At 42.5% G+C, this 12821-nt stretch overlaps 1 protein-coding gene across 2 annotated transcripts; it reads left to right on the top strand.

The window, feature by feature from the left end:
• Nucleotides 1-965: 965 nt before the first annotated feature.
• GABRP (gamma-aminobutyric acid type A receptor subunit pi) lies at nucleotides 966-10909 on the top strand (the record flags this gene model as incomplete). 2 transcript variants are annotated; one of them, XM_079542577.1, is made up of 9 exons in its annotated part: nucleotides 966-1054; nucleotides 2325-2437; nucleotides 3974-4041; nucleotides 4470-4687; nucleotides 5642-5724; nucleotides 7910-8047; nucleotides 9143-9295; nucleotides 9751-9944; nucleotides 10595-10909. In XM_079542577.1, the coding sequence occupies 9 exons, from the start codon at nucleotides 999-1001 to the stop codon at nucleotides 10907-10909; spliced, it is 1338 nt and encodes a 445-aa protein (XP_079398703.1). The 2 variants fall into 2 exon arrangements, with proteins under 2 accessions (XP_079398703.1, XP_079398702.1); XM_079542576.1 differs by having other exon boundaries at nucleotides 999-1058; nucleotides 2332-2437.
• Nucleotides 10910-12821: the final 1912 nt, after the last annotated feature.

Raw genomic sequence — 12821 nt, 5'->3', positions numbered from 1 at the left:
TGGAGTAGCCACGTTTGAAGTTGAAGTGCTCGTTCACAGCTGTGCAAGTCAGGGCTCAGGGACTGATGATTCGTACAGCCATTCCCAATTTGTGACAGTCTGACAGACAGGAAAACTTACATCTATCTAAGAATGATGTTGCTTTGCCACTACCTGTAGGAAAACTGATACATTGAGGTACACTTTGAACAGTCTAGTGGTCAAGCAGTGTTGTATTTCCAGCTCAAACTAGTGATGGTCCAGTGGCAGTTCCCCCTTGGCAGCTGTGCCTTCATTAGCCTGTTGCAGCAGCAGCTTGCTGTGAGAGCACACAGTTGTGTGGCAGTTATCCATACCCCCAATAAAGGTGTGCAGTTGATGCAGCCTTTCAGGCAGAGAGCAGGGATGCAGAGCAGAGCATGGACAGAGTTGCCCATTGTGGCACCATCATGAGCCTGTGGGAGTTCCAGGCCAGAATCCAGGAGTTGGTTCCACTCCCAGAAAGGTCAACGAAACCCATTTGAAGTAGAATGATTTCATCCAGTGCTTCATGCTGAGTGAGTCACCAATGCTACTACTAATAGCATGGGCTGCTTCAGGTACAAGCTAATGGAGTGCAACAGTGGTAACCAAAGTCTGGTGAGCTTGCAAAAGGACTTTTGGAACAGAGTATCTTTTATGAGGAAAGTGCAAACATAGCATGGTGCTGAAAAATGATTTGAGCTAGAAGGAAAAAACAGATGTCACTGTGTGTTGAGGATGTTAAACATTGCTGTGTGGGATTCTGACTCTGTGCAGCACTTCTTTTCCAGCCCCTTCACCTAAAATAGAATCATGGAATTGCTCAGGTTGGAAAAGACCTTAAAGATCATCAAGTCCAACCGCAACCCAACCATACTACTCTAACTCTAACAGTCCTCCACTAAATCATGTTCCTAAGCAAATAGTTTTCCTTAAATCACAAAAATCTCCTTTTCTTTCACAGAAGAGCAGAGCAAATACTGAAATAATCTCCGGAGATGTTCTGCAGATATTTCTGCTTCTTCAGTCTGTGTCTTTTCCTTCAAACACAAAGGCAAGTGGAGCGTTTGTTTTGCTTTACAGGTCATCTGAATTATGATTAACATAAGTAACGTGGATCAAAAGGAAACAATGCTTCCAGTTTTACAGCTCACTCATAGGAAGTTGGGTGCATGAAGGGGTCAGGCAGAGGGAGGAACCTGCACAGGTTCCCAAAATATAATGTACATTGACAGTGCAAGCTCTTTTTCTCTGTTTAAGAGCAGGAAATTGTGGTGGTTTTGCTGGAAATTGTCTACACTGTCCTCTTCCACCCCATTTCTTCCAGCTGTTACTGCCATCCCTGACTGCAGTCAAGTTCTAAAGGCTCTAATATAGCTAATGCTGCACAATAACTGCTCAGTTCTGCTGTAAGCTTCTTTTTGATCTAAAATCTTCAGCAAGCCTCCAAGGACTATTAACTCAGCTTTAAAGGATAGGCCAGCAGTCCTGAGTCTCTGGAGAGAGGCAGCACCTCCTTCAGCCCTTCACAGAGCAGTATCAAACTCATAATGGCTCACTCACATTTTCATCAAGTGAACGCATGCCTCCACAAGCACACTGCACCATGGCACCTTTTTTATGGCCCCCAAACTCCGTAGCTTTCTATTTACAGGATAGCACAGCTCTGGGAACCTCACAGTGCCAGGTATCTGCTGTATCTTCAGTGCAGAAAATGTCAATTTTGATATGTAGTGGTAATTTGGAGTGGTAGTCCTGCTCGCGGTGCTGCCTTGCTGTCTGTGAAGAGCTCGCTGTTTTACCTCTCCACTTCTTGGCATTCTTAGAGGCTTCACTCTGGCAGCTGTTGGGATGCTTCCCGATGCTAACAAATAAGGATGAAAGCTTGCTTATGGGAATGATGATTAAGAAGGAGGAGCTGTTGGGCAGTAAGATTTGTCCTGGGTTATTGTATGTAGGAGGAAAAAGGTTCCTTGTATACATTTTACGAGGAGGAATGAGAAGTGGAGATTACAGGTTACTATTAAGCTTTGTGATGTATTGCCCTTGCTTGATTTGCCTTTTAAGAATGTCCTTAAGCCACTGTCTGGAAACCTGAGATTATTTGTTCAGGCTATTTGCTGTATTCCCACCTCTCTAAGGTATTAATTATTCAGCCAAGGTAAGCAGTGTCAGTAAGTGTTCATTATTTCAATGATGTACTTTTTAAAATAAATATTTTACGTAATTTGCTTCTTTGAGCACAGGCTGGGGATGCAGCTGCACACCTGATGTGCCCAGCATGCCTGGCCACGTACTTAGCAGTACATTATTTGTGTCCTCAGGAAATGCTCACTTGGACGTGTGTCCAGTTTGGGTGGCAGTGACGCAGCATCCCTCCCTGGATTTAAGAACCTCACAATGGGATACAACAAATACCTGAGGCCCTACTTTGGTGGTACGTTGGCTCTGTGCATTTCACTATTCAAAGAACAGTCTGTAATGCTTGTGTAGAGTGGTGAGCATGCTTTAAGCTTTCAATAGCATGCCCCAGCTTAAAAGGTTGAGTTCTTTTAAAATTAGCTAGTAGCCAAGGCTGCTCTCCTTTCTATGCATCCAGTTATCTTGAATGTGTTGTGCACACATGCCTACATGGGGCAGGAGAATGTGTCCATCTATGAAGGTGAGGGAATTTATAAACTTCAACATCTCTATGAAAGATCTGACAGTAATTAAATTCTGCTGTAATCATGTATGTTTTTGTTTAGAGCCTTACCCATGTGATTTTCTGCTTTATTTTTGTTTGTCAGTTTACTCAGACAGTGGACATATTTCCATATTTCCAGAAATATTGGCTTCTGGCACATGCATTCCCCTGACTCTGAGACAAAAACTAAATCTCCTTTAAACCCCTTGTGAAGCTCCAAAGAGACAGCATCTGAGGGGCGGTCAGTTATTTAGGAACTCACCTGAGGCTACTGTCAGCTGTCAGGTCTCCCACCTCCTAGGACCTCTTGCAACCTCTTGGAGGGAAAGGGTTTCAGGATGACATTCAGCACCTGAAAAATAATGATGAAAGCTTACAAAAATACTGTGAACATTTTTCATAAACTTTGCTTGTCTTTCAGTACTCATTACCACAACAAAGCCTACTAGAAAAATTTCCTATCAGCTTTCTCCAGGAGTTGCACATTTCTCCGTTGCAGCTCCTGCAGACTGACTTCCTGCTCTTCGCAGCTTTGAGTTTCTTCCTTTTTCTGACCATGCTGGTACATTTCTAGGACAACACGGCATTTAGCAGCTTGTTATGCACAAAGTGTCTCACGCAGGAACAGAACAGCTCTGCTAGAGCCTGTCACATAAGCAAACTGAAGCTTCCAAATTGCATAACAGCCACATTATACCAGACTATGCCATCTAGAGCCATGAGATACAAATGGTCAGGTTCAGGTTTGACCTCCTCCAGAGTTTTAGTGGGTTTCAGGTGTTTAACAATAAAGGAAGGGTGTAAATAGGCTATATTAAAATATATATACACATATTTTATGCAAATGACATATTTTTTTGATTTGGAACATTTCAGAAACAAACAAAAGAACTATAACAGCAACAACACAAAACCCTCTAAATCAGAAAGTGTCCTATAGACTTTCCTGCATGTGATTAAGAGATGAGGAAAAGGAGTTAGAGCAAGTCCCACGCAGAAAGGCATTGCTGTGTTACCACAGGGGCCGAAGGCAGTGCGCCAAGCCATGCTCTGAGCAGGACATCCATCCTTGTGCATCAGCTGCCCTCTGGTGGTGGATTTCAAGAGTTGAGGATAGGAAGTAGACTGCCAGGATTCAGGACTACCTGTGACGCTGTGTCTGCTGGTCCTTCGGGTTTCTGCAGTTTCAGAGAGCACGGTGTGCTGGGGTAGCTGGGAGCAGTGCCTGTGCTGGGCAGCGGTTTTACTGCACCTTACATTCTCCTAAGTTTCTCTTTCCTTCCACAGGAGAACCTGTTCAAATTGCAATGAGCCTGGACATTGCAAGTATTTCTAGTATATCTGAGAGTGACATGGTAAGTGAATTATTTTGCATAAGAGAGAATAGAATCTGCTTGAGAGACTTTTCATGTTACCTTGTGGTCAGCACCGAAACTGTTCTATTCAAGCTGCTTTGCTTTTAGTGTGACCACTTCTCAGGGGTGTGAGGAGAACTGGGCTCTCCTACAGCTGCAGGTTATGTGGATGCCATAGAAATATGGGCTTGTTAGTGAAAAGATGGCCCTGCTGGTTTAAAAAAAAAAAGTCTAAAAACAAAAATCATCTCAGAGTGTATGTGGGAAACATAATCAAACTGTGATGACCTGTTGGTTGTACTGCATGCATTTGGAGCTCAGCTTTGACGGGTTAAACAAACGCATTGTGCCTTGTCACACGTGGCATGTGCCTACAGTTGATGGCATGCAGGTGTTCTGGACGTGCATCCCCTGCTTCTTCTTCCCAGGATTACACAGCCACCATCTACCTGCGGCAGCGCTGGACAGACCCACGCTTAGTCTTTCATGGCAACAAGAGCTTCACGCTGGATGCTCGTCTAGTGGAATTGCTCTGGGTACCAGACACGTACATCGTGGAGTCAAAAAGGTCCTTCCTGCACGATGTCACTGTGGGGAACCGCCTCATCAGATTGTTCTCTAATGGCACTATCTTGTACGCCTTAAGGTAAACCAACCTCTGGCTTCCCCGATGACGGTGGTTCAGAACAGATTTCCAGAATTATGCAGAGATTAAGGAGCATCAGGGAGCGTGAGCAGGAGATCCTGGTGGAGCAACTCCCTGCCATACCTGTGAGAAAGGCACTGGGGTGATACACTCCTAATAGTGGTGGACCCTGCCCTGTTGCCGTTGGACAGGTGGAGGGGACCAAATTCTTTACGCAGAGTGGTGAGGTGCTGGAGAGCCCAGAGAGGCTATGGATGCCTCGTGCCTGGAGATGTGCAAGGCCAGGCTGGATGGGGCCCTCGGCAGCCAGGTCTAATGGCTGGCAACACTGCCCATGGCAGGAGGGTCAGAACTTAAATGATGTTGAAGGTCTACTCCAATCTAAGCCATTCTATGATGAAATTGTTTGCTAATCTGATGCCACTTAGCTGTGATTTCTTCTCTTTAGCAAGAAGTGTTTGTGTACGTGTACTGTGGAAATGTATATTGTAACTGTGTGAGGTCTTAGTGTTATCTCTTCCCAGTTTAACATAACTGCCAGTGACTTCAGCTTATAGCAGCTTTACTTGCGGTGAATTCATTTACCCTCTGCACTGAAGCAAGCCAGGGTGTGCATGCAGTTAGTTACTGTGCCTCAGGTGGCAAGGGGTAACTTCTTTGTAAGTGCTAACAATAGCAATGGAAGCATTTGAATCTACATTGCATCTCCTACTCACAGCAGGGCAAAATTCCTCCTTCGGTTACATTTTCATCAGTACGGCTGCAGAGAGTGTATCTTAAGGAGGGTTCTTTCTGATTATAGCAGCTCCTTCATTTTATAGATCAAAATGATCTAAATGACAAATCAGAATCCTTGTAGTGGTCTTCTCTGCTGTGTAGAAATAGTACAGGTGAAAGGTAGAAATACTGCATTATATGTTTTTATTGTGATTTTTGGAGTTCTTTCTCCTACAGAATTACTACTACTGTTGCTTGTAACATGGACCTGTCAAAGTATCCCATGGACACACAGACATGCAGACTGCAGCTAGAGAGCTGTAAGTATAACAAAACCTGGCTGGATGTTTGTTTGTTCCTACTGAATATGCATCTTAAATATCTGCATTTATCACAGTGAGCTCCTGAAGTAGCAAATATTAATGTCCAAAAGAAAACAACTTTCATTATTCTTCAAATGTTTGTGCTGTAACCTACAGATTAGAGGACTTTTGCCACTGCAGTTAAAACAAAAGTGGTAACAAATCCTATCTTTATCGAGGAGTAAATTGTTCAGTTTTATATAGAAAGAATTTAATACTAGTTGCTGGTTTTCCAAATGTGGTCCCTTTTTGCACAACTTCCCACATTGCTTCTGAAACCTGCTGTACCTCCCAAACCTGCCCAGCCTTCTCTGTGAGGGTCGCCTGTTACAGTAATAGAGATGCTGAGACCCTTATCAGCAGGAGGAGTCTCAGCCTTGCAGATCTCAAGAAAAGGAATGGTCAGTGAGTTCTGCTCTTAAATTAAATGTTCATCTGTGGCAAAGTTGGCTAAGAACTCTAAGAACAGGTAAATGCTCAAAGAAAACCTGGGATACTACAGGGCTTTTCCCAGGAGCTCAGCATGAGCAGAACTGCTGTTATGGATCTGTGAAGCTCTGCAACAAGCAAGCAACTTCCTCCCACTTTGTGTCACAAAAGGAAATGCTTGAAATCTCAGTGCTGAAAAGAGCACATTAAATTTCTGGGGCTGCAGCGTGAAGCACCTAAGGAAGCACATATTACTTTCACATTAAAATCATATTAGTTCACCGTGGTTAACTTTATTACAAAGAATAGCTCCTGAAATAATAATGATTGCCCTCTTCTGCTAAAGAATAGCTTGTTTGGGTCTGCTTTAAATGTGATTGGGTCCTACATCATGCTGCATAATTCCAATGAAATTACATGCACATTGCCCACTGGAGGCTTTGCTAGGATAAGTGCCCAGAAATAATGCTGTTTATACATTTGCCAGATGAATTAACAACAATTTATCATTTATTATAAAATTTTCCTTATTAATCACAATTTATAAAACTGTTCAGAAATTTTCAACAGTCACGTGCTTATGATTCTACATAGGGATTCATACCCTGGACTCCTACTTTACGAGTTCATCATACTCAAGCTCTGGTAATTTGTATCTAATTAAAAAAACAAAATAAAACACCACAATTAGGTAAAAATAGAACTGCAACTGCATCTTATTCCTTCTACGAGGATGAACAGGTCGCTATCAGTATAAAGGCATCCCTACTCATTTTCCCGTAGAAGGGCACTTAAAAAAAGAATCAAGTCAGTGAGATTGGTAGGCTTTTTTCCTCAATTAAGTGTAAAATGTTGAAGTGAATGGCTAGCTGATGCCTGAGTACAAGCTTCATCCCTCAGACTGGAGTATGGGATGAAGGAACCTGACATTGTGTGATGCCATCACTTATGTTCCTGGAGCAATTTTGCAGCCAGCGCATGTATGTATGTAGGCTGTTCTGATAAGAACACGGACTGTTAATCTCATCTATCCCAGTGTTTTGGAGCAGGAATTCAGTGTTACCTAAGCACTAAATACATTTACTTGTAAAGAGACCTGGGCAACATGTAGTCAGAAGAGCCTGGTTTATAACTGCGTGAGAGTCTGAGCTCCACACTCTCAAATAAGAACACCTTTTCTGATATTCTGAAGCAGTTGAATAGATGGGCCAGAGCAGTGTGCTTCTTCAACCTGGTAGGGGGCTCAATGCAATCTGTACTCTGTTTTAGTTTTAGGTTTTTTTAACTGTTGCAATCCTCTGCTCACCTTATGTGACCAAAGGGATTATGCTCAAGGCTTGAAATCGCTGCAGTAGTTTTATCCTGCTCTGTGCAATCGATCTGGGGATGCCATGAATGTTAAATAATCTTTAACAATGTTAAAATAATTTAAAATACACAACGAAGATGTCTGAAACGGGTTCTCTGCACTCTTTCATGTTGTGCATCACTCACAATGATGTGTGTTCCTAAGTAAGTCGAATCAAAACCAGCAGACTGAAAACACACAAGCAAAAGGAAGAGCCAGCTTCCACCAATAGCTGATGCAGTGAGAGGGTCTTTGTGCAGCCTTCAATGTGGAGGTGATGTTTCTGCTCCCACCCAATGGGGAAGGCAGAGCAACAGCTGGGCATTATTGGGTGAGCGCAGTAATACGAGTCTTTGTTCTCTGTAGGGGGATATGATGAAAATGATGTCATCTTCACGTGGCTGAGAGGAAATGACTCTGTCCACGGCATAGAAAAGTTGCGGCTCTCTCAGTACACAGTGGAACGTTACTACACCCTCATCTCAAAGTCACAGCAGGAAACGGGTAAAGCAGTGAAGGAGAAAAGCAAGAAAACCCTAAATATCTCCCCTCTCACCTCCCCTCTCTTCTACAGACTACTGCAGTTTGACTCAAGAAACCTCAAACAAAGCCTCAAGCAAAACTTAATTGTACAAAGAGATGGGAAGAAAGTGAAATCCAGTTCACTGCAATCAGGATATTCTGTGGGATGGAAAGATGAATCTTTTAATATTCTACATTCACTTAATCAGTTTTCTTGAAATTCTCAGCGTCTTCCTCCACAGACACCTGAATTAAACCTTCAAAATATACTTTCTTCCCAACTGACAATTACGTAAATACTCTCTTGTTCACTCATATGTTAGGGAAGGGGGCAAGTCTTCCTGAAAATGGCCAGGTTTTATAAACGATGGGGTTTTCTTCTGTTTACTGTAGTGTACACAGCCAAAGAACAATGTGTTTTTTGTTTCCACGCTTCAAAGGGAGCTATTGTTTAAACAGCAGAAATATCTCCTGAAAATACTTACGGCCCAGCTCCTAAATCCTTATGTCAGTACAAAGACAAGCTGATTTTTAAAAAAATAGACTGAAATTTTTTGGAGTGCAAAAAGACACAGTTACCAAAGATCACAAATTACTAATGAATAAAGGGGATGTAAATCCCTGTGATGATAAGATGATGGGATGCTTTGGGACATGAACCAAAGCATGCTGAAATCAAAAGAAGATCTTTTGTTTAATTTCTCGGCCATCAGATAAGAATGAATTTGGCAGTGGCCCTTCAAAGTAGTTCTTGGGAAAAAATATGCTGTGCTGAAAAAGAGAATAGAAAAGAGTACTGGCCTTTCTCCACTTGGAGTTATAACACTGGATTAAAATATTCCCAGTGTGGATTAAGTTAGGAGCCCCACTGCAAACCATGCATTGTGTGTCCATGTGCTTTTGTCTAGGATATGTTAGATAAGAAACATTTCTGAGGCAAGGAGTCAAGCTTCTGTAAGTAATGCATCTCCCGTGATCGCAGTGAGGCTCCACTGAATGGTGCTGGAGAGTCCCCATTTCAGGCTGAGGGTCCTTGGAAATCTCCTCACGATCACTGTTTCTCCCTTTTGTGAACAGGCAGTTACCCACGACTGATACTGCAGTTTGAGCTGAGAAGAAATGTCCTTTATTTCATCTTGGAGACCTACGTGCCATCTACTCTGCTTGTTATGTTGTCCTGGGTTTCTTTTTGGATCACGCTGGATTCAGTGCCTGCAAGGACCTGCATTGGTGAGTGCCTGAGAAAGGGAGATTTCAGCAGGCAAGGAGTGCCTCTGATGGCTGGATAGATGGTAATTTTCTTGAGTCTCTGCTTTAACAATCTGCTCACATTCTGCCTTCACTGGCTCCTGGTAGGTTTACAGCGAAGGACCGAGCACACGTTCTTCCTAATGAGCCTTGGTGGAGGGAAGTTTTTGTATTTTTTTTTTCATTATTATTATTTGAAAAAATGGAAAGTAAAAGCAAAGTACCTGTCAGAGCTGAGCTGTCAAAAGCAGGGAGAATGTCTGTGAAGCTAGTAGCCAGTGCTAACTGCTGTTCAGTTGATGGATCTGCTAAGAGAAGATGTGTTGTTTTTGTGTAGCAGCAGAGTGACGCTGCTCCCACTGCTGGGTGCACGGATAGAGGATAGGCCAAGCCTTTTCCTAAGTGTCTGTGTGAGAAGGTCTTTTCTGCTTTTCAAGGAGTAACAACTGTGCTTTCCATGACAACTCTGATGATCGGCTCACGAAGTTCGCTTTCAAAAACCAACTGTTTTATTAAGGCCATTGATGTTTACCTCGGCATCTGCTTCACCTTCATCTTTGGTGCCCTCGTGGAATATGCAGTGGCTCACTACAGCTCATCACAAAAACATACAGCTAAAACACCTCGAGAGGTAAAGTCTGATCTACCAGAACAAAAATTGTTATCTCGGGTGAACAGTAATTAGTCTTTTATTAACTGCATGCCACTGTTCTTCCTGCTATGGGTACAGCTCACAGCTGCTTCTCCTAATTGTCACTAAATGTAATTTTTTTGTGTGCAACAAATGCAACAGCAGTGATTATGAAGATACCTAGGCCTAGAGTGAATTGCTCAAAGCAATCTGCTTTAGTGGAAGACATGAAATATTCACATATGACAATAGCCCAGTGGTCAGCAAGGATACAAATCCTGACAGAAATGAAAGGGCTACCCCACGTCCCTGGTGATTTCTCCAGCTATTTATTGTGTAGAAGTGAAGAGAGACAGATTGCCATGTCTGGCCCATAAGGCTTTGAAGATAGACGTTGGGTTGCTCAGCCATGTCAAGAATTAGATTTCTTTAAAGAACTAAAACCGTCTAGAAATAAAGCAGAGGAAGAACGTACATCTGTGGGACTCTGAAATTAGCTTTGAATATTGGGGTTTTTGATGAACACATATGAAGCTGTGTGCTTACATCTTTATCCCTATGGTCTCCTTATTTATTGATACTTTTCCTCTGTAGAAGAAGCCAAACCTTACAACTGTGGTATAACTGGTTTGTATACTCTTGTTTCTTAGGGGCCTGCAAATGAACTTACTAAAGAAAAGGAAGAAATCAACATCACTGGAATCCTCAGCAGCTCCATCACCAGCTATAAGCAGCAAATTGGTTTTACAGGCATTGAGATTTCCAGTGATAATATTAACTGCAGTGACTTGACTATGAAAACTCATGAGAAAATCAAATGCTTCTTGAGAAACAAAATGTACAGGATTATCGGTTATTTCACAATTCAGAACCCCAGTAATGTAGACCACTACTCCAAATTGCTTTTTCCATTGTTTTTTATGCTGGTCAATGTGTTTTATTGGGCTTATTATTTATATTTTTAGCAGGAATGGGTTTTTGTGTTCTCTTAGTGGGAAAGGAATCCTGCCAATGGTCATCTAGCTATCTAATCTCTGTGAATCCTCAGTGAAGCACAGACAAAATGTTCTGTGTTTCCTGAGGTCTGGAGCAAAAGAGTGGGTGGGGTATGCGAGATACAGAGCCTTCATGCTTCAGCATTAGCAACAGTGACTCTGGACACTTGCTTGTCCCGCCGAGTGGCTTTGCTGGGCTTTTGGCTGGTATGGGCTCTTCATTCCAACATCCAGTCTCTTTGGCTGGGGATGGATATGTAGGACTGCATGTGGCAGTCCACAGATTACCAGAGGTAGCAAAATTATCCTGATAACCTGAAGTGGACTGGAACCTTCTAGTTTAGATCTTTATGAGGATATACGATTATAGCTGTTCTTCTGTGTTTGCCAGAGATAACAGTAACAGAGGGACTGTGACTGCCATCTCAATAGCTCCTCTGTTCAAGTAAGTGAACCCAAAGGCAGCAGTGTGCTGTGCGCAGAGGAATGGCTCCCGTGCATGGCGCTTCCCTGCCCCAGGGGTGATGCAGCACCAGAGCAGCGATTTCAGTGATGCTGGCAGCAGAAAAGTGCTATGCCTTGCTGTTTTTAATACCTGGCAGACTTGGTGAGGTAATCCTCATTTGCCGAAGACAGATCCGTGAGACAGATGGATGGGCTCTTCATTTGTAAAGGTGTTTTGTTGATGTTGTTTGTTTTTTGCTTTTTTTTCCCCAGAGATTTGGGTACAGGGTCTACAGGCAACAAAAGCCTTTTATAAAGCATCTCATGCTTTCCCTGTTGTGCTGCTGGCTGTTGTGCTACAGTTGAGCAGACTTCACTCCCTTCCATGTCTTCCTCACAAATAGATTGATTTTCATTCTGGAGAGTGCCTTCAGTTTTCACTCTTATAAGTAGCTCTTGTTTCCTGCCAGTTGTGCAGAAGTGGCCAGTTTGCTGTCCCTCCTTATAGATGGCTCTGCAGCTGTGGTGAGTCAGCAGTTCTGTTGGGTGAAAAATCCATGAGTGGGGCTAAAAGGCACAATGATCCAAATCAGCTTGTTCCTTTCTGTTTAAGTCTGAAAAGTTTCTGCAGAAATTCATACCCTAAGCAGGCCCTGGAAACTGCCAGTTGGCTTTACTTACACTGCAGCTAGCAATAGAAATAAATATGAGGCACATCCTTCAAATGCTAAATATTTGGGAACCAAATGGCACTTGGTACTATGTATCTTCAGACTATTGGAAGGGTCTTCATTTCCCAAGTTTAAAATCAATGTGTGTAGCATTCTTTTTTCCCTCCTTTTTAGTTCATGCAACTTGCATTGCTTTGAGGGTACAGTCTTGCAGTTTCGTAGGCAAAAAAGTAATTGACTGTAATGGCTGCCAGTCAGCAGGAGTTTGGGCTGAATGAGGTCCCAGCATGCAGTTCATATTCTAGTCTCATGCCTGCATGACTCCGCAGTCTTACTGGGACTTGCTATAGAAGGTGGGCAAAGCACGTGAAACTATAGATTATTTTTTTTAACTTTAATAACTTGTTATTGAACCACCTCACCACGCTATATTGTGGAGGATCTAAGCCACATATTCATAAATCACAGATTTTACAAAGAGCAGCACAAAAAGACAAAGGGGAACAGCCTTAGAGTGGCAAGTGAATAAACACAAACTCTAATAATGAAATGTTGGCTTGTATATACTGGCATTTAAACTCCATTCCATAAAATGTAATAAAGTGAATATTGGTGATATGAACACAAACCCACAGAGAGATCCTCTATTAAAAAAAGAAAAAAGAAAAAAGAAAAAAATCATTGCCTTCTTTGTCAATTTCTTTCTTTAAAACCTAACTAAAATGCCCTTGTGCACTCCGTAACAGCTGCCAAATATTAATGTTAAC

Source organism: Tetrao urogallus, assembly GCF_951394365.1.
Source record: "Tetrao urogallus genome assembly, chromosome: 14".
Classification (NCBI taxonomy): domain Eukaryota; kingdom Metazoa; phylum Chordata; class Aves; order Galliformes; family Phasianidae; genus Tetrao; species Tetrao urogallus.
This window is presented reverse-complemented; position numbering and strand designations above follow the sequence as displayed.